Source organism: Lolium rigidum, chromosome 1 (assembly GCF_022539505.1).
Source record: "Lolium rigidum isolate FL_2022 chromosome 1, APGP_CSIRO_Lrig_0.1, whole genome shotgun sequence".
NCBI classification, from domain to species: domain Eukaryota; kingdom Viridiplantae; phylum Streptophyta; class Magnoliopsida; order Poales; family Poaceae; genus Lolium; species Lolium rigidum.
Genome location: NC_061508.1, coordinates 105,967,828 through 105,990,058, shown reverse-complemented (window position 1 = coordinate 105,990,058; position 22,231 = coordinate 105,967,828). Strand labels below are relative to the sequence as shown.

Genomic DNA, 22,231 nt, shown 5'->3' with positions numbered 1-22,231 from the left:
AAAGCATATGTAGTGAATGCAGCGATCAAAACAATGGTAATGACATGAGTAAACAAGTGAATCATATAGCAAAGACTTTTCATGAATAGCACTTCAAGACAAGCATCAATAAGTCTTGCATAAGAGTTAACTCATAAAGCAATAATTCAAAGTAAAGGCATTGAAGCAACACAAAAGAAGATTAAGTTTCAGCGGTTGCTTTCAACTTGTAACATGTATATCTCATGGATAATTGTCAATGCAAAGCAATATAACAAATGCAATATGCAAATATGTAAGAATCAATGCACAGCTTCACACAAGTGTTTGCTTCTTGAGGTGGAGAGAAATAGGTGAACCGACTCAACATTGAAAGTAAAAGAATGGTCCTCATAGAGGAAAAGCATCGATTGCTATATTTGTGCTAGAGCTTTGATTTTGAAAACATGAAACAATTTTGTCAACGGTAGTAATAAAGCATATGCATCATGTAAATTATATCTTATAAGTTGCAAGCCTCATGCATAGTGTACTAATAGTGCCCGCACCTTGTCCTAATTAGCTTGGACTACCCGGATTATCACCGCAATACATATGCTTTAACCAAGTATCACAAAGGGGTACCTCTATGCCGCCCGTACAAAGGTCTAAGGAGAAAGCTCGCATTTGGATTTCTCGCTTTTGATTATTCTCAACTTAGACATCCATACCGGGACAACATAGACAACAGATAATGGACTCCTCTTTTAATGCTTTAAGCATTCAACAACAATTAATTCTTTTCTCATTAGAGATTTGAGGATGTTTGTCCAAAACTGAAACTTCCACCATGGAACATGGCTTTAGTTAGCGGCCCAATGTTCTTCTCTCACAATATGCATGCTCAAACCATTCAACTCAGTGTAGATCGCCCTTACTTCGTACAAGACGAACATGCATAGCAACTCACATGAAATTCAACAATGAGTTGATGGCGTTCCCAAGAAACATGGTTATCGCACAACAAGCAACTTAATAAGAGATAAAGTGCATAATTACATATTCAATACCACAATAGTTTTTAAGCTATTTGTCCCATGAGCTATATATTGCAAAGGTGAATGATGGAATTTTAAAGGTAGCACTCAAGCAATTTACTTTGGAATGGCTGGAAAATACCATGTAGTAGGTAGGTATGGTGGACACAAATGGCATAGTGGTTGGCTCAAGTATTTTGGATGCATGAGAAGTATTCCCTCTCGATACAAGGTTTAGGCTAGCAAGGCTTGTTAGAAACAAACACAAGGATGAACCGGTGCAGCAAAACTCACATAAAAGACATATTGAAAACATTATAAAACTCTACACCGTCTTCCTTGTTGTTCAAACTCAATACTAGAAATTATCTAGACCTTAGAGAAACCAATTATGCAAACCAAATTTTAGCATGCTCTATGTATTTCTTCATTAATGGGTGCAAAGCATATGATGCAAGAGCTTAAACATGAGCACAACAATTGCCAAGTATCACATTACCCAAGACATTTATAGCAATTACTACATGTATCATTTTCCAATTCCAACCATATAACAATTTAACGAAGAGGAAACTTCGCCATGAATATTATGAGCTAAGAACACATGTGTTCATATGAACCAGCGGAGCGTGTCTCTCTCCCACACAAGCATGATGTAATCCAATTTATTCAAACACAAACAAAAATAGAAACAAACAAACAGACGCTCCAAGAAAAAGCACATAAGATGTGGCCGAATAAAAATGTAGTTTCAAGAGAAGGAACCTGATAATTTGTCGATGAAGAAGGGGATGCCTTGGGCATCCCCAAGCTTAGACGCTTGAGTCTTCTTGATATATGCAGGGATGAACCACCGGGTGCATCCCCAAGCTTAGAGCTTTCACTCTCCTTGATCATAGTATATCATCCTCCTCTCTTGACCCTTGAAAACTTCCTCCACACCAAACTCGAAACAACTCATTAGAGGGTTAGTGGACAATAAAAATTCACATGTTCAGAGGTGACACAATCATTCTTAACACTTCTGGACATTGCATAAAGCTACTGGACATTAATGGATCAAAGAAATTCATCCAACATAGCAAAAGAGGCAATGCGAAATAAAAGGCAGAATCTGTCAAAACAGAACAGTCCGTAAAGATGGATTTTATTAGGCCACCAGACCTGCTCAAACGAAAATGCTCAAATTGAATGAAAGTTGCGTACATATCTGAGGATCATGCTCGTAAATTGGCATAATTTTCTGAGCTTCCTGCAGGGCAGTGGGCTCAGATTCGTGACAGCAAAGAAATCTGGAACTGCGCAGTAATCCAAATCTAGTACTTACTTTTCTATCAACGGCTTAACTTGGCACAACAAAACTCAAAACTAAGATAAGGAGAGGTTGCTACAGTAGTAAACAACTTCCAAGACACAAATATAAAACAAAGTACTGTAGCAAAATAACACATGGGTTATCTCCCAAGAAGTTCTTTCTTTTTAGCCATTAAGATGGGCTCAGCAGTTTTAATGATGCACTCGCAAGAAATAGTATTTGAAGCAAAAGAGAGCATCAAGAGGCAAATTCAAAACACATTTAAGTCTAACATGCTTCCTATGCATAGGAATCTTGTAAATAAACAAGTTCATGAAGAGCAAAGTAACAAGCATAGGAAGATAAAACAAGTGTAGCATCAAAAATTTCAGCACATAGAGAGGTGTTTTAGTAACATGAAAATTTCTACAACCATATTTTCCTCTCTCATAATAACTTTCAGTAGCAACATGAGCAAACTCAACAATATAACTATCAAATGAAAGCATTCTTATCATGAGTCTCATGCATAAAATTATTACTCTCCACATAGGCATAATCAATTTTATTAGTTGTAGTGGGAGCAAATTCAACAAAGTAGCTATCATTATTATTCTCATCAAGTGTAGGAGGCATAGTATAATCACAACAAAATTTACTCTCAGCAGTAAGTGGCACCAAAAGACCATTATCATTATAATCATCAGAAATAGGAGGCAAAGTATCATCAAAGAAAATTTTCTCCTCAATGCTTGGGGGACTACAAAGATCATGAAAACCAGCTTCCCCAAGCTTAGAACTTTCTATATCATTATCAACAATGGTGTTCAAAGCGTTCATACTAATATTACTACCAGCATGCAAATAAGATTTCATAGGTTTTTTAATTTTCGCATCAAACAATCCATGTTTTAAATCAGGAAATAGAATAAGAAGCTCATTGTTGTCCATTATGCCAAACTAGTGTAAACAAGAAACAAAAAGATGCAATTGCAGGATCTAAAGGAAATAGCTTTGAGCACACACACAACGGCGCCGGAAAAATACTTTACCCGGGACCGTAGTATGAGAGCCTTTACCTTTCCTCCCCGGCAACGGCGCCGTAAAAGTGCTTGATGTCTACGGGAGCTTCTATTCTTGTAGACATGTGTTGGGCCTCCAAGAGCGAGAGGTTTGTAGAACAGCAGCAAGTTTCCTTAAGTGGATACCCAAGGTTTATCGAACTCAGGGAGGAAGAGGTCAAAGATATCCCTCTCATGCAACCCCGCAACCACAAAGCAAGAAGTCTCTTGTGTCCCCAACACACCAAATAGGTGCACTAGTTCGGCGAAGAGATAGTGAAATACAGGTGGTATAAATAAGTATGAGCAGTAGCAACGGTGGCGGAAAAGTGCTTGGCGTGTAGTTGATGGTGGTGGTATTGCAGCAGTAGTAACGCAGGAAAACAGTAACAAGCAGTAGTAACTCAGCAGTAGTAACGCAGCAGTAGTAAACAAGCAGTAGTAACTCAGCAGTATTTAGGAACAAGGCCTAGGGATTAGACTTTCACTAGTGGACACTCTCAACATTGATCACATAACAGAATAGATAAATGCATACTCTACACTTTTGTTGGATGATGAACACATTGCGTAGGATTACACGAACCCTCAATGCCGGAGTTAACAAGCTCCACAATAATGCTCATGTTTAAGTAACCTTTAGTGTAAGATAGATCAACGCTACTAAACCAAGTACTAGCATAGCATGCACACTCGTCACCTTCATGCATATGTAGGAGGAATAGATCACATCAATATTATCATAGCAATAGTTAACTCCATAATCTACAAGAGATCATGATCATAGCATAAACCAAGTACTAACACGGTGCACGCACCGTCACCTTTGCACACATGCAGGAGGAATAAACTACTTTAATAACAAATCACTAGAGTAGCACATGGATAAATTGTGATACAACATGCTGCAATCTTAAAGAGATATAAATAAGCACCTCACTATGCCATTCAATGAGTAAGTATTCTCGTGAAATCTAGCCTAAGAGACCCACACGGTGCACACACTCGTCACCTTTACACACGTGGGACGAGGAGTCTCCGGAGATCACATAAGTAAAACCCACTTGACTAGCATAATGACATCTAGATTACAAGCATCATCATATGAATCTCAATCATGTAAGGCAGCTCATGAGATTATTGTATTGACACACATAGGAGAGAGATGAACCACATAGCTACCGGTACAGCCCCGAGCCTCGATGGAGAACTACTCCTCCTCATGGGAGCAAGCAGCGGTGATGAAGATGGCGGTGGAGATGGCAGCGGTGTCGATGGAGAAGCCTTCCGGGGGCACTTCCCCGCTCCGGCAGGGTGCCGGAACAGAGACTCCTGTCCCCCAGATCTTGGCTTCGCGATGGCGGCGGCTCTGGAAGGTTTTCGTGGGTTTCGTCAATCGCCTCGGGTTTTCTGATCCAGGGGCTTCTTATAGGCGGAGAGGCGGCGCCAGAGGGTCGAGGGGGTGCCCACACCATAGGGTGGCGCGGGCCCCCCCCTGGCCGCGCCGGCCTAGGGTTTGGTGGGCCTGTGCCCCCTCTCCGGTGGTTCTCGTGTGTTCCGGAGGCTTCCGGTGAAAATAGGAACTTTGGCGTTGATTTCGTCCGATTCCGAGAATATTTCGTTACTAGGATTTCGAAACCAAAAACAGCAGAAAACGAGAACTGGCACTTCGGCATCTTGTTAATAGGTTAGTTCCAGAAAATGCACGAATATGACATAAAGTGTGCATAAAACATGTAGATAACATCAATAATGTGGCATGGAACACAAGAAATTATCGATACGTTGGAGACGTATCAAGTCCTCCGGGAGATGATTCCCCTCTCCGGCAGGGTGCCGGAGGCGATCTCCTGAATCCCCCGAGATGGGATTGGCGGCGGCGGCGTCTATGGAAGGTTTTCCGTATCGTGGCTCTCGGTTTTAGGTCGCGAGGGACTTTGTAGGCGAAGAGGCGGAGTCGGAGGGGCCACGGGCCCCCCTCCCCATAGGCTGGCGCGGCCAGGGGGCCACCCGCGCCGCCTTATGGTGTGGGCCCCTTGCTGCCCGCCTCCGACTCTCCTTCGGTGTTCTGGAACTTTCCGGGGAAAATAAGATATTTGGTCTTTGTTTCGTCGAATTCCGAGAATATTGCCCGAACAACCTTTCTGGAACCAAAAACAACAGAAAACAGGAACTGGCACTGTGGCATCTTGCTAATAGGTTAGTTCCGGAAAATGCATGAAATCATTATAAAGTGCGAGCAAAACATGTAGGTATTGTCATAAAACTAGCATGGAACATCAGAAATTATAGATACGTTGGAGACGTATCATATACCTGCATCCAAGGGATCTGTACTACCATTACCACATGCGGTTCCTCCTCACCTTCCGATGGTAGTGTTGGAGCCCCGAGACTTTCTCATCCTTTTTCCTTCTTATGCTGCTTCTTCACCTTGGTTGACCTTTCTGCTCACTACTCTGTTTGGTACCCATAATGCAAATATTTGTGGCTAATATCCCCATTAGTAAAGACAATGGTGATGACATTCTGATATGGAAATATACACCTTTTGATATTTGCATCTCTAAAAGTGCTTGCCAACTTTTTAGCCCTTCCTTCTATGGACTTAATGCGGGACCCCATCAAACCATTTCTCCACAGTCAAGAACCATCCTCCAGGAAATATGGAAATGTGACAATATTCCTCCAAGAGTACATGTATTTGGATGGAGGCTAATGAGAGGAGTTATAGCTACTAGAATGAGAGCTGCAACGAGATCCAAACATATTGATCCAAGCTGTATCAGATGTGGTAAGAATGAAAATGATTTCCACCTTTTCTTCGACTATAAGTTCTCTCAAGCTGTCTGGTTTGCTTCTCCCCTAGGGCTTAGAGTTGAAAGATTACATCAAATAGAAAATACTCATGTTCAGGACATCATCCACTATATCCTCACTTCTTACAAAAACAAAGATGCTATACAAACAATTCTTAGTGTCCTTTGGAGCATTTGGAAGGCTGGTAATGACCTCTTATATATTCAATAAAAGCAAATGCAATCCTTTACAAGTTATGTTTAAAGCCAATGCTCTCAAACATAAAAAGAAGCAGCCTCAAGCAAAAAACTCAAGTTTTAGCAATTGAAGAAAATAGGAAAACAAGGTCTAACCAATCAGAACCAGACTGGAATAGAATAGAAAGAGGTCCTAATATTTACACCGATTTTGCCTGTAAATGCAGTATATCTCGCTCAAATGCAGGTTTGTGCTCAGACCAGTGCCCTGTAATTGCTGTTATCAGCAATCTAAATGTGCAACCCTGCACATTAGTGTATGTAACTTGTCAATGGTCTTAATGAATAAAAAAATTGAGTTGCCAGAAAAAAAAGATAAGGCGGTGGAGCTGAAAAGCAAAGACGAGCCGTTGGATCGGACCATAGCCATAGGAGGGAGCAGGGCAGGCAATGCCGCGTCCTTGCTTTTTTCCCGCGTGATATGTACGCCCCTCCCTCTCCTAGACTTCTACTCGATACTCGTATTAACACCACAAGAAGCAGCTCTAAATCCCGCCAAGAAACCAACGCGCCTTCTCCCCCAAGATCCTCTCCCACGGTCCTCCTCGTCTGGTTTCTAATCCCGATCTCGGCCCGTGTTCTCTTTCGCCCTCGCGCGTGCTTTGTCTCCCATCGATCTTCGCGTTTCTGAGTTGCTCCGTTCGCTTGTTCGCGCGTTTCTTGTCCGTCGCTGCTTCCCGATGGATGCCGGAGCCGACCCGATGACGCCGGTGAAGGCCGCGCCGCGTGCGGCGTCGCGGTCGCCGCTCCGGGAGGCCGGCGCGAGCCCCTACATGCCGTCACTGCGCACGGCGGCCGGCAGCCCTGCCATCAAGTGCTACGTGAGTTCCCGATCCTCTGCTGTCTGCTCCTCTTTCTTGTGCGCGTATGCAGGCCGTTCGACGAATTGCCTGGACGGGCTAAACTTAATCTGTTTGTTTCTCGCAGGGTGACCGGTTCATACCGTGCAGAGGAACAGAGGAGGACAGGGACATCGCGCGCTACCTCCTGACGGAGAAGGAGAACGCCGCCACGGCGCCGTCGCCTTCCAAGGGAGCGTACCGCGAGCTGCTGGCCAAGAAGATGCTCGGCAACCGGACCAGAATCTTCTCCTTCCGGAACAAGCCGCCACCACAGCCCGACAGCCTCCTTGCCAATGATGCAGCTTCCATCCACGCCAATCCGGCCAGGAAGCGCCGATGCATCCCTCAGGTATGCCACGCTTGCCTACTTGTGTGGGGTGGCAATCAGTGACGGTATATTTATATAGCTGAATCGATGTGCATCGGAAACCTCCTATGCAGACTCCGGATAGAATTCTGGATGCACCAGACCTCGCAGACGATTACCGTGTCAATTTGCTGGACTGGGGATGTCGCAACGTGCTGTCCATCGCGCTGGGAAACAGGATATGCCTCTTGGACGTCTCGAGTGGGTCCATATCTGAGCTCGCCACCGTTCACGAAGACGATGGCCCTGTCACTAGTGTCAGCTGGGCTCCTGATGGCCGTCACATTGCTGTTGGCCTCGCGTCTTCAGTTGTCCAGCTCTGGGATTCAACCTCTAGCCAACTGGTTGGTACTTGGTACTTATTTCTTAGGCCTCTTATGTTGTTAATGAACAGCATCGTCTGTGTGCTCTGTTGTTGATCATGATTTTTTTTTTGTTCTGCAGCTTAGGACACTGGAAGGTGTGCACGAGTCGGGAGTCGGTTCACTGGCATGGAGAGACAACAAAGTCCTGACCTCTGGTGATATCTACGGCAAGATTGTGAACAATGACATGAGGATCAGGAACCATGCCGCGCAGACATACTGTGGGCACACCAAGGAGGTGTGCGGGCTCAAGTGGTCGGGGTCAGGAAAGCAGCTGGCCAGTGGCGGCAACGATGACCTCCTCTTCTTGTGGGATGTCGCCATGGCATCCTCAGTAGGGTCTCCAGGCCGTCGCACCCAATGGCTACACAGGCTTGAGGACCACTTGGCTGCCGTGAGGGGGCTCGCATGGTGCCCATTCCAGAGCAACATGCTGGCATCAGGTGGTGGCACAAACGATCGGTGCATCAAGTTTTGGAACACAAACACAGGTGCATGCCTCAACTCTGTCAACACCGGGGCACAGGTGTGTGCGCTGCTCTGGAGCAAGAATGACAGAGAGCTGCTGAGCTCACATGGATACGATCAGAATGAGCTCACCTTGTGGAAGTACCCGGCGATGGTTAAGATGGCTGAACTCACTGGCCATACTTCCCGTGTCCTTTTCATGTCCCAGGTACGTAACAATCGTTGCTCCCTATGCTTGTGTAGCTCATACATTTCTTTGCATGGACGTCTTATGTTGTCTTTGGTTAACTTTGCAGAGCCCTGATGGTTGCACAGTAGCATCTGCTGCCGCAGATGAGAGACTGTGTTTCTGGAACGTCTTTGGGACTTCTAAGGATGCAGTCAAGAGTTCTCACACTAGGATGTTCAACAGTTACAATCATCTCCGATAAGGAGAAATGGTTGTGAATGGACAGCAAGGAATGCTTGCAACCACAACGAAAGAAGCAGACATGTTCTGTAAGTTATTTGGTGTGCCATGGAAACTACGAACTATCTTGTGCATGGTGGGTGAGAAGAAACCAAATAGTATCCGAAAGAAGGGGAAATCGAAGCTGTCAAGTTGAACGTGGATGCCGTGCTTACTGAAGGGGATCTCCAATAAGGCACAGGCGTCTGTGGTATGCAATCATGAGGGAGAGATGACTGCAGTTATCATTGAAGTTGACACTAGGATGGTCGTCCAACTATGGGAGGAAGGGCAAGGGAGGAAGATCGGAGATCTCTGCCATCCTCCAGGAGGTCAAGTAGCTTAGTTTAGTCGATTGCTTACAAGCTGTGTTATTAGCTAAACTAGTAGAGACGCGAATGAAGCGGCTCATTTATGTGCCAAGCAAGCTAGTGCTGTCTGGAGACGTTGTGTGTGGTTAGATTATATCCCAGACTTCATTGCCTCAGTCCTCCAGCATGATTGTAACCCTATAACTGACTAATGAAGCTCCTGAATTTGCGGAAAAAAGGATTACCTTGAACCAGTACTTTGTATCTATTTATATATCTTTGTAGATCGTGTGATGCTATTCTGACAAAAAGCAGGCTGCGTGCAAAAAGTAATTGCATTCCTCTTGGATCCATGTTTATGAATGTTGTACATGTGGTCATGAGTCATGACCCGGCTATTGTAAGGTCTACTCTCTTATTCGCATTGCGCTATCTGATACTTTTAAATGCTAAGCTCTGAGTGCCAGATGGTAATGGCGTCCTTCTACTAGGCTGGCTGAGCGAGACCCAAAAGTAATTTTCGCATGACTCAAAAAATCACGTGGAAAAATCTTTTTCAGGAGCTCACACACACTCAACTTGCTTTGCTTCTTTGGCATCAGTTTAAGTATATGTTACGTATCTGATTATATTGTTGCCTGAAACAGAAGCGACCCTCAAGTCAGTTCTCAGATTGATTGATGGCCATGAAAGGCCTCACTCTCTACCATTTGAAATGATCACCTTCAGGCTTCAGGTTTCAACTCTGCTCCCCTGCTGCTATTTTTGTTGGAGTAACATGTTTTCTCACATCTGCTCATTCTCTTTTGCATCCCAATACTGTGGTGATTAACACATCGATGCTTGTTTTTATGTTCTCAGAAATCCTTAGACCTGACAACAGTGACGGTAAGTACCTTGCAACTGTTGCGACCAACACCAAAATGCATTCAACCCAACATTTTTTTTACTTATATCTCTGTTTTATCAGCATTTACCTTGCAAGACAAACATGAAGCTTTCCAATCGGAGCCACTACTGTTGTTCCTGCTGGAGGCGACAGTGGAAGGTAGGCAGATCTTCTCCTCTCCCTCTCAGCATATCCCCAAGTGAAGTACCTGTTTTCAGGTCGGATTATACTGTTGGCTGAAACAGAAGCGACGCCCAATTCAGTGCTCAGGCTGATTGATGGCCATGAAAGGCCTAACCCTCTACCATCTGAAAAGGTCACCTTCAGGTTTCAACTCTGCTCCGCTGCTGCTAATTTTGCCAACACTTTTCCTCGCATCTGCTCATTCTCTTGCGAATCCCAGCTCGGTAGCACTTAACACGTCGGTGCTTGTTCTTAGGTGCTCCATGTTCTGAAATGCATACTAGGAAGACAAACCAAGAAAATCCTTAGACCAGCCAACAGTGGCTGGCGGTAAGTAGTTTGCAACTATTGCGGCCAACACCAAAATGCACTCAACCCAACATTTGTCCTTCTGAACTTGAAACCTGCTATCTCTTTTTTATCAGGATTTACCGCGCAAGACACACACGAGCTTTCCAATCGGAGTGCCCACTGTTGCTCCTGCAGGAGGCGACGGTGCAAGGTAACTAAACCTGCTATCTCAGCATACCCGCAAGTGAAATACCTGTTTTCCTTATGCTACCTGACTAAACATAACGAGTTCAGTTTGAAGATGCACGCCGTTGGCCGTCCTAGTGCATTTTGTCAATTACTCGACTAAAAATTGCCAAGATGTTGAGCTAGTAGATTGGGATTTGCTCTCTGGACCTTCCAACTGACCTATGCTACTTGCCCTGCCGAAACAGTTTGACATCATGTGCTAGTGCTAAGTTCTCAGTGGTTATCCGACATCAAGAGATCAACCATTATTTCAATTTGCCTCCATGATGGAAGCGTAATGACATTTTAAAGGTACGGACAGAATCAACCTCAACCCAGGAATTGGTGTGTAAATCAACTGCAACTGAAAAGTGAGATATTCTTAGATACAAATAATCTAACCTTACCCTATATAGGAAGCTCCTTATATACAGGCATACATTTGAATCCTACTGATTACTTACTGTCCTCTGGCTTCTATGGTCTTTTTTATTCAGCTGAGAATGTATGGACTTTTGATTTAGCTAACCATTTTCAAAAGATTTCTTACGTGAATCAGAGAAATGCCGCTTGAGGATATACTACTCAGGTTTCAAATTCAGGTCCAAAGAGAACCGAGTGAACAGTTGTTAGAGAGCTTTTGCATCACTGACTATAGTTCCAAACTGTGTACCATGTAGTAGGTTAAAATGCTTATGTCTGCAATCAAGTGCAGCAGAAGCCGCTGGTGCGAATAGAGGATCAAGAGAGATATTCAAGGGAAATACTACTACTGAAATCTCAGAAAACATCTCCTTTGGTGCAAATGCATGTGCTGGCCTAGAAAATACCAGATCACAGCTCATGGACTTCAACCTACCTCTTTCAGGTTTGGCGAGCAATTGTACACAGATGTACGAAGAAAACAGTGAGCAATCGATGAAACCTATATCTTATGACAATCTCAATAATAATCGATGTATTAAAATAGCAGGATCTCGCGTAGAAAATAGCCGGCAGTATGGATGAGCAACTAACAAGACCACACTTGTATTCTGTCAAAAAAAAAAAGATAACACTTGTAACCAAGAATATTTATATTTATATTAATATCATGCATGTTTGCACTCTCATGTATTGCGCATGCTGGATTCACACCAACGTCGCCCGAAACAAGTTGAGCCCGGCTAGTCAAAGATAACATCATGGTCAACTTCATCCTTCCAGTTCACTGAAGTACTCAACTCATCTTCTATCAATTGGAGCTCTCACTTCAGATTCAGATAGTAGCAAGTGCAGGCCTGCAGGGCTGCAAGCAGATTCTTCACAGAATACTAACATATAACAGCAAATAAATCTACTCATGCTAGTAGTAGGACTCTCTCTAACACAGCACGTACCCAACATTGGTGGTGGCATCTTGGGTGTTGGAATATGTGGGCTCATTGGAGTCCCAGACATTCACTTTAAGTAAAGTGGATCATCAAGTGATAAACATGTACCAACTTCGATGCTCCAAATGGTACCTCCTCTAAGAACTTTACTTGTCCTGAATAGCATTTCACAGTCCCTGCTAGCCCAATTAGCAGACTTAAGAGCCCTCAGTTTGGTAGCCATCACTTCCCTCGTGGTGCGACTTAGACCCATTTTTACTTCAATGTACATCTTCTCCAGCTTCTGGGCATTCTCAGCAATGAAAGTCAGGAATTTGAACTCGTTACGATTCCCTTGCAGCTCGCGGAAAAGCAAAGTCTTGAGGTGCGACTGGACACACTCAATAGGACCTGTGCCCTTCCAGGACTTGACACTGAGTTTGCTAGTGGGTTCAAGAGTTTCCTCAGACTGCAATTTTAAGTCAGGAAACAGTTCAGCTGCACATTGTGGTGATTATACAGCAGCAATCTGATGCAATGTAGTGGTCTGAACAACACATGTAGAATTGAAGGAAGGGGCAAGGGAGTGTTACCTGGACAATCAACGTCTTAACGCTAGGAAAGCATCTGAGGAAGCTGGGAAGCATCTTGACTTCACTGCAGACTCCGAACTGTAATTTCAAGGCCAATATCTGGACGCTTGAGACAATGGTGCTTGTGCTCGCCTTTGTTCCAGCCTGCGATGCACCGAAAGAGCACAAATCAGTCACCCAGGATAGGCATGCAGTTTTCACAAATTCGGCAAACTGTATTTGCAGTTACCTTACCAGCTTATCGTGTAGTGATTATACGGTGATCAGCAGGGTACTACGCCTTTTACGTGTCCGACTTATTTTAGATCATCCATTTAGGATGATCCACTGGTTACAATGTAAAGGTAAGAGGCCCCTCCTTCCCCACCCCCATCTACTTTGTTTATTTCGTTGGAGACTGCCCTCATGCATCAGGCATGACATGTAGGGACTGGTTCCCTGAGCTGGTCAAAAGTTCAGTGACATCCACTATGTCAGCATGCTAAGTTCAGAAGGAACAAATCCAATTTATCAGAATACGATCGTCTAGATTTAGCAATCCTAAATGGGTAAAGATATGACACTACCAGTTTTTCCCTCTGCAATTGTTCTAGTAGTTTACTTGCATGATTATTTTTCAAGGGCCTTTCAAAATTTATTGGTATGCAAGACAATTTACTTTCTGCCAAACATGAAGGAAGGGTAACCACACTTGTGGCGAAAGTTGGCTAGCAATTGAGTTAATGACAAATAGGGTAACTGCATAAGAAAGTGTGGCTGCTGCAAACCAGACATGCCTTAATAGCCTGATAATTCATAACCTTATTATTTGCTAAGCATGAAGAAATGATAACCAGTGGTTGCTCTGATATGTGTTTAACACAAAAATGAGTTGCATTCTAAAATAGGAGTAAAATTGTAAAAAAATTGCCTAGCAAGAGATTGAAAGGCATGAATTTCATATGGTTTCCTCTTGGTTTGCAACTTTGCATGGCTAAACTATGTGCATTATAAGAGAAGCCTATATAACTTAACACCGGCGTACCCCTGTTTCAAAATTCCTCTTACTGGTTGCGTTTTTTCTTGGTCATATCATCGGTTGATCGCTGTTCCGGAGATCCTAAACAACCCAACCCCATGTTCCCCCCAAAACTGCAATTATGTGTTGTATCTAGCAATTGCAATCCAGACTCATATTCCGTCCATAGTATCATGAAAGGAAGGATTGGAAACTGAGAAATGAGTTGACATGGCATCGCACGTACCTTGATGATGGTGTCGCGGATCTGCAGGGTGTGCACTCCTGGCTCCAGGTATCCCAGCAAACTCAGCTTAGGGGCATGGCCGATCTTGACCGTCGTGCTCGTTTTGCTCACGGCGGTCTTATTATGCCACAGGAAGAGACCCTCCATGCTTGGGGCGTCCACCACGCCGACCTCGTCCAGGATGGACAAGCAGAACATCCCGTGCCGAAGGCTGGGGCTGGCGAGACGAGCGTGCACTGGGTTCTGGCTTCCGGCGACGGCGAGGATCTCCAGCACGGGGCTCACGGCGAGCACGAAATCGAGGTCTTTGTCCTCCATGACGGCGCAGCCGAGGACGAGCTCGCGGAGGTTGGGGAAGGCGGCGCCGCGCGGGAGCGTGGCGGTGTCCGGGAACACCCAGGCGCCGATCCAGAGCTTGCGGAGGGAGGCGCAGCTGAAGAGCGAGGAAGGGAGGCGCAGGCCGGGGAGGGGCCAGGGGCGATTGACGAAGACAAGCACGTCGACGCCCTTGGTGGAACCAGCGCGCGAGCACGGGGCGGTCGGCGCCGGCGAGGAAACTGCAGGAGAGGCTGACGAAGGGGAAGGGCCCAGGATGAGCCTCGAGGGCGGCGGAGACGGCGTTGGTGACGGCACGCGAGGCGGCGCCGGCGCGGGCGGGCGGGCCGAACCCCCGCGTCGCCCCCGGGGAGGAGGTGGGTGTCGGCGAGGACGAGCGGCGCGGAGTGCCAGAGGCCGCGCCAGCGCGAGGAGAGCACGGTGGTGCGCGCGCCGTCCTTGGCCGGTAGGAGGGATACGATGCGGCGGAGGATATCGTCCGGGAGGCGGCTGACGCGGTCGGTCTTGTCTCCGTCGGCGGCGCAGCAGAGGGAGGGGAATGTGGAGACCGGCGGCTCCGGGAGGGAGGCATATAGGAATTGGAGCAGCTCGTAGTTGCCGGAGCTCAGCGTCTCCGGAGGCAGCCCGTGCCGCATCGTCGGAGAACCGAGGTGGTCAGTGGCGGCGATACTGGCCGCCGCACGGCACGCGGAGGAGGGTTTTGAGCGAGGGCAACGGAGGGAACGAGCTGGTTTGTGTCAGGCGGAGTATGTCCACACTAGACTGGCCATTCTACAGTCTTGACTATCAACTACTCCGTATTTGCTACAGTATTAGCGAATAAGCAATTTTCCGAATATTGATTTGAGCCGTAAATAAGTTCTCAAAGATTGTGTAGTACTCCCTCCTTGCCAAAATGTAGTGCGTATAAGATTTTTTTAAAAGTCAAACGATGTAAAGTTTGACTAAATATTTAGGTAAAAATATTACTAACATCTAGAAAACCAAATGAATACCATTAGATTTCTCACAATGTATATTTTCATATACATTTCGTATGAAAAATGTAGATATTATTATAAAAGAACTTGATCAAAGTTAACATCGTTTAACTTTTTTAAAAAATTATATGCTCTACATTGTAAGCAAGAAGGGAGTACCCCAAAAAATTGTGTTTATTTTATTTTATATTGTGAGTGAATTGTCTTTTCACATAGCATAAAAAGTCACATACTCCCTTGGTTCCGTATTAGGGCATGTACAATGGTGATATCTTAACACTGCCACATAGGATAAACGCTGAGGTGGAGGAAAGAGAAAGATGAAAAAAACTTTGCCTTCTTTTAGCTAAGTGATAATCTCTTAGCACAATCTCTCTCACCACATATTTAGGATGTCTCGTTACTAAAGATAAGACTAAAAAATAATCTATTGTACATGATATTTTACTGTTATATCTAGAGAACGTGGCAAGATTAAAATAAGACGGTCTTATCAACCATTGCACGTGCCCTTAGATGTCATAGATTCTACCCTTGGGGTTGTCATAGATTCAGATGTATCTATACATAAACATCCAAATCAACAATAATTAATATAAAAAAGAGGGAGTACCTTTTAATAACCGCAGAAGTGTGAAAATCATCTATATGCATTAGGATATACTACCTATGTCTATAGAAGCCTAAAATTTATCTAAATCTAGATTTATCCAAACGCTATTTAGTGTCTAGATACATTTAAATTTAGATAAACCTCAAACTTTTATTTGTAGATGGAGGGAGCATAAAATTTTAATATATTGTTTCTGATAATAAAAATACCATGCTAGTTCCAAATCGCCGCCCTCACGGAGTCAATGTTTAATCGGATTACAGTGGCATGTACTATTAGCATACTCACACCGTCCTGACAACACATTTACAATTGATATTGCTTCTAATAACATTTTATATTATGAGGCGGAGAAAGTACCATTGAATCTTACTTGATAAGAGAACTGCGATAATTTAAATCAAAGAGTGTTTGACATTACATGAAAAACAAGGAAAACGGCAGGGGATTTGAGCGGAAATGTCATCCAAAAGGGTGTACAAATGAATTCCTAGAAAGAAGTTTTAATAACCCGTAAATCAAGCAACCAACATTAAAAAATTATAATTTTGTCAAAAACAACATAAAATTTTATAGAGAGTGGATTTAGTGTTAAGGGGTAAGTGCGCACCCCCTAGACACCGTTGGATTTGCTTTTAGATTCGCTCTCCCCGAGTAGATGCTCACGGCGAGCAAACGGCCGTGAAATCCCAATCCCCATCTCGATTCTCCTCTCCTCTCGATTCCCATCCTGCTCCTTCCCTGCTCCCCCCTCACCGACGAGAGGCCGCGCGCCGCCCCTGCTCCGGCGACGAAGCGCGAGGTGCGGCGGGCGGCCGCCGAGGCCGCCCTCTGGAGCTCCACGTGGTCGGCCGCGTCGATGCGGTACAGGCGCCACTCGATGGCCGCGACCATCTCCGGGAGGCTGTTGAGCAGGAAGATGAACGCCCAGCCGTCGGCGAGGAGGTGGTTGGTGGCGATGGTCAGCGAGAAGCCCCCGCACGCGAAGCGGACCAGCTGGATTGACATGGGGAGGCCCGCGTCGAAGGGGATCTGGATGAGGCCCAGCGATCGGTCGACGCGCACGAAGTCGGCGGCGGCGAGGGGCACGTCGGCGTCGGCGACGACGAGCTCGGCCCCGGCGTTGCTGCAGGCGACCTGGGGGATGTTGGTCGCCGGGTCGCGAACGACGCGGCCCGCGAAGGGGAAGAAGCGGCGGGGGGGGGGGGTAGGCCGGCGGGGGGCAGGAGCTGGACAAGTTGGGCGACCGCGCGGGCGGCGACCTCGTGTTCCTCGACTCGGAGGAGGTGCGCGCCGCCTGAGAGGCCACCAGGGTCCACGACCTGCAGCCGCCAGGGTCCACGACCTGAGAGGCAAGCGCCCCGGCGTTGCGGCCGCACACTTTGTGATTCCACGAGCCGGCGGCGCCATCGAGTGAGCCCATGGCGGATCTCGTGGCAGAGCCAGTCCGTGCCTCGCCGCTAGAGGATGTGTACGGGAGGTCTGTGGCAGCTAGCTTGATTGCATCCGGTGATTGATTGCATCCACTCTCATATACAGATGGCAGCTAGCTTGATTGCATCCAAAACAATCGCAGGGAGCTAGGGGCCTCACGTACTGGAGAGTGTTAACGGATTATTGGATGCCGTTAGACACGTGTCGAGTAGTCAGGGGTGCTAACGTACCCCTGATCACCGGGCTTCATCCGAAAATTTATAATATGAAACCAAATCATTTAAAATTCATTTGAGTTGCAGGAGCCCTTATGATTTTCACACAACGATTTTTGAGAATTTCAACCCTTGGTCAAAGGAATGAAATCACCACTTTTCCGAAAAAGATGATAAGCCTGGGGCTCTGCATTATGCACATGGACACATTTAGTGACCACAGAACTATGCCAAGCAAAGGCCCACCCCCGTCGCTGGAAAAAAATACAGAAAAGCGGTTGAGGAGTACAAACCCCGTCGGGCGATTTACACAAAAATAACCCTTTTCTGAAACTATAGCACAGACTGACCCTCCGGCGAAACTATTTCACCCATCTAACCCTTTTGTGTGGCGCCCCTCACGCCGGCGCCACACCTCACAGTGTGGCGCCCCTGGCGGCGGCGCCACTCTCCCAGCCGACGTGGCGTCCTCGACGCTGAGTTGTTCTCCCATCGGACGTGGCAGCATGTGTGGCGCCGCTCCCATCGGCGCCACACGGTGAAACTGTGGCGCCGCTCGGAAGGGCGCCACACATCCACTTATGTGTGGCGCCCGCGCCCGCCCCAGCCCGACCCTCTTCTTTCTCCCCTCTACTCTTTTCTCTGCTCGCCCGAAACCGCCGCCGCCGGCCGCCTCTCCTCCGTCCCCCCACCAAATCCTCCATGGATTGGACAGATCTGGCCGGCCAAATCCATCCCCATACATTCCTCAAGGTATTCCCCTTCGTTGCCCTTCGATTCATCCAAGATTTGCTCCGATTTAATTCGATTTAGACATGGAACCTTCATTGGAAATTTTGGTTGTTGGAATCTATATTGATGTGTATGTGTTGAAATTGATAGCCTCATGTATGCATGGAACCCTAGATATGTATGCATGGAACCCTAGATTTTATTGTTTTTGGAACCCTAGATATGAATGTATGTGTGTATGTATGAAACCTTATGTATGTATGTGTTGAAAGGCAAAATTGGAGCTTAGCAAATGCATTATATTGTCTTACATATGTCTATTATGTGCTTAGGAATGGTATGTCTTACGAAAATTCATATGTGTGATGTATTTGGATATGAATTCTCATGTATGTGTGATGTATAGGTGATTCAAAAGCTAGATATATTCTCATGTATGTGTTGCTCATATTTGTTAGTGGAATGGCTCATAATATGGTTTATTTGTTTAAACATGTAGGATGGTGTGGCTCCTAGATCAAGAGTATGAGAGGGATCACCGGGCTTTTCATATGACGGAGAAAAGAAAGGTTCTTCAACCCTTGAAGATTCGTTACCATGACACAGTAGATATTGCTTATGACGAGAGGTGCACGGAGTTCATCCAGCCCACCGGTCTTCTCCTGTTCATCACGCTTGTAAGCCGGGGGGGGGGGGGGACATGAATGCAGTGGCACTCACCGCCCTTGTCGACCGGTGGAGGCCGGAGACGCACACCTTCCACTTGAGGGCCGGCGAGATGACCCCTACTCTTCAGGATGTTTCAATGATACTTGGACTTCCTATTCAGGGCGAGCCACTGTGTATGAACACAGCTTCTGATGGGTGGCGCGAGCAGATGGAGAACCTTATTGGTAGGGCTCCTCTGCCGCCAGCAGATCCAAAGGAGAGAGCTCCCACCGGCGCACCTTTTGCTTGGATCAGGACCCACTTTGGTGAGTGCCCGGAAGGGGCCGACCGTGACACCCTCAGGACGTACACCCGTGTGTACTTGTGGTATATGATTTCGAGGACTCTCTTTGCTGATAGTGGTGGGAAGTTGGCTAATTGGTGTTGGCTCAGGGCGCTTACGGTGTTGGAGCACCCGTGGAGTTGGGGAACAGCGGCACTTGCCTACCTCTACCGCCAGGTGAAGATTAGCTACATGTACTATCCTCTATAGTGGATGCTTGCTCCTACTTACTAACCAACTGTCTTATGTACGCAGTTGGACGAAGCTTGACGCAGGACTGGGAGCGGCGGTATTGGTGGATGCTTGCTCCTATTTTCCGTATGGAGCTGGGGCCGCCTATCAGTTGGGCGGCCCAGGATACTCAACCAGAGGCCATGGCCTCATTACCCGGACAACCTTGATCGGGAACCGACTTGGGCATTTATTTGGGACAGTGTCTCGAAGATGACGAGCAATCCAAAGATCATGTATAGGCACTACACTGAGGAGTTGGACACTCTTACTGCTGAGCAGGTAACCGATTTTAATCCATCACTCTTTTGCAATGCGAGTTCATAAATTCTACTGGCATGTTGTAAATTCTGAAATATTCTGCAGGTGGATTGGGAGCCATATGGTACCTATTACCATATTGGCGCGGGGATGGCTGACCTCAACCCCAAGTGCACGGAGGAGGCGCGTTTCTGGCGTATGCGCTGCTCACTCATATGCATGTGGCTTGTTGAATACCACCAGCCGCACAGAGTGATGAGACAGTTTGGACTGTATCAGGAGTGCCCACCTCAGTGGCAAGACACGGACCAAGCGCTTCATAGGTAAACTTCTTGAATCATGCGATGGAAGCTTGTTGATTGAAGCGATATAATCTAACTTCTTGATTCTTGCAGGCTTGATAGGCAGCGGCAGAGGAAGATCACAAATTGGCCTGTCCATCATAGAGGCCACGTCACAGCGTTCCAACACTGTTTGGAAGCGATACGGAATGCTGGCCATGTGGAGATTGTCCCTCACGACTTGGCCGCTTTCAACAACTATCTCCAATGGTTTCATCAAAGCACGCGTATCGAGTTAGTGAACCCCGCGTATGATGACGACATCTTGGATGACCCCATCGAGTTCGATGAGGTTGCGAAAAGCCAGCACGACATGACTGCTCGCAGAGGGAGATCGACTTCTATTGCTTCCGAGCTGAACTTCGTGGTAATGTATTCTCTCATTAGCTAGTACATCATCTATATTGGCATGTGCTCGCTCAAATTGTGTATAATATGTTTGTCACAGCGGTCCGAGATCCAAAAAACAGCTGAGGAGTGCGAGGTCATTTGGGATCAGAGCCATACAGATGAGAAGCCTATCGGACCGATGCGCCATTTCATTAAGGTATGGTCACCAACTTTCAATGTAAGCTATTGTGTTCAGGTGGCTTTGTAACCATGACTTCCACGACGCAGAACACTGCACGAAATATGCGGCCGTTAGCCAACTTGCTAGGTTGCCGCGACACCGAAATTGCTGCTACATCCTCTTCTGAAGATGCGGAGGTTTGGACTATTTTGTTACCGCTCAAATATGTGCTTAGTAATTTCAACTATTCTAATCTCATGTGTTCATGTTTGTGAAGATTCCCGACGACACCATTCTAAGTCAAAGCATTACGAGAGGCAAGAAGCAAGCCACACTGTCTGCGTACCAGTTGAAGCCAAGGAGCAAGGCTCCAAACCGTTACACTCCGGACGATTATGTCAACCGAGGAAAGAAGGTTGTGACTGAGGAGGATGAGCAGCCGCCGCGGAGATCATCTTCGAGGAGGATGAGGAACGATGAGTCGTTATCTTCAGAGGAGGAGGAGCAGCAGGAGCAAGAGCCACGGCAGCGGACGAAAATGTTGGCCGTTCGGAAGCAGCCCGTGAGGAGGGGACGTCGAGGAGGATATATGGATTTGCTACGTGTTGTTGTGAACTCTATCTTCATAAGTATCGTGTTGTGAACTCTATGTCATTTCGAACCATTTCTCTATTGCTACGTGTTGTTTGAATCTATGTGCTACGATGTGATCTATGATGTGTGCTATGTGTATGTTCTATTTGTATGAAATTGCTATTGTTGTGTTGAAAACTGTTGAAATAAGGCAAGAATTTTCATGGTTTTAACACAAGTCAACGTGTGGCGCCCATGACACTGGCGCCACAAAGCACAGTGTGGCGCCCATGGCGTCGGCGCAACATATGTCGTTTTATATGTCGAAAACATCCAGCGGCTCCGGACGCTTAGTCCTTAGCCGTTTTGGCGAGCCTCTTTGTGTGGCGCCCGTGGCACCGCGCCACACTGTGAAGTGTGGCGCCCTTGGCATCGGCGCCACACAAACAAGGTCGCCAAAACGGCTAAGTCCCAGGAGAATTGTGTCAACACCCGGATTTTTAAGTCCAGATGCCTATTATGCCATACATCGCAATCCCAGGAATATTGTTGTTGCGAGACATAATAGTTGAATATCATAGAGTCATCATTTATTACAACACATAATCGTCTTACAAAGGTGGATCACATGATCCAATATTACAATAGTAGTTGATCTATTGATCAACGAACATCACAAATAGCGGAAGCGAAGTAGTAGTGGCTATCTAATCCACGGGCCAACGCTTGACGTCAGGAGCGGTCCTAGTTGTCGTAGACGTCCTGCTGTCCATCTTCCTCGTACTGCTGTTCACCTTCATAGTCTGGCCATTTGAATAGCCAGGGACAAAGCCATGAGTACTTTTAAAGTACTCGCAAACTAATACTAGTGTAAGCATTATCAAAAGTGGTAAGGGGATACTAAGCTCTAGGTTTATTTGCACAAAGCCAAGTTTATTTCATAAACATTTAGTAAAGATGCTTGAATCACTAGAATAACTCAAGTGGGAACATTAGTGTCATTCCCACAACTCTGTTGTGAATCAA

The 22,231-nt window shown here is 46.2% G+C and overlaps 1 protein-coding gene and 1 pseudogene across 1 annotated transcript; one reads left to right on the top strand and one right to left on the bottom strand.

Moving 5' to 3' along the window:
* The first annotated feature begins 6,862 nt into the window (after positions 1 to 6,862).
* On the top strand, positions 6,863 to 9,465 carry LOC124646802 (cell division cycle 20.2, cofactor of APC complex-like). The gene is made up of 5 exons (XM_047186889.1): positions 6,863 to 7,227; positions 7,334 to 7,597; positions 7,690 to 7,959; positions 8,060 to 8,656; positions 8,745 to 9,465. The coding sequence occupies exons 1-5, from the start codon at positions 7,087 to 7,089 to the stop codon at positions 8,877 to 8,879; spliced, it is 1,407 nt and encodes a 468-aa protein (XP_047042845.1). The 5' UTR covers positions 6,863 to 7,086; the 3' UTR covers positions 8,880 to 9,465.
* Positions 9,466 to 12,022: 2,557 nt separating this feature from the next.
* LOC124649761 lies at positions 12,023 to 14,958 on the bottom strand (annotated as a pseudogene).
* Positions 14,959 to 22,231: the final 7,273 nt, after the last annotated feature.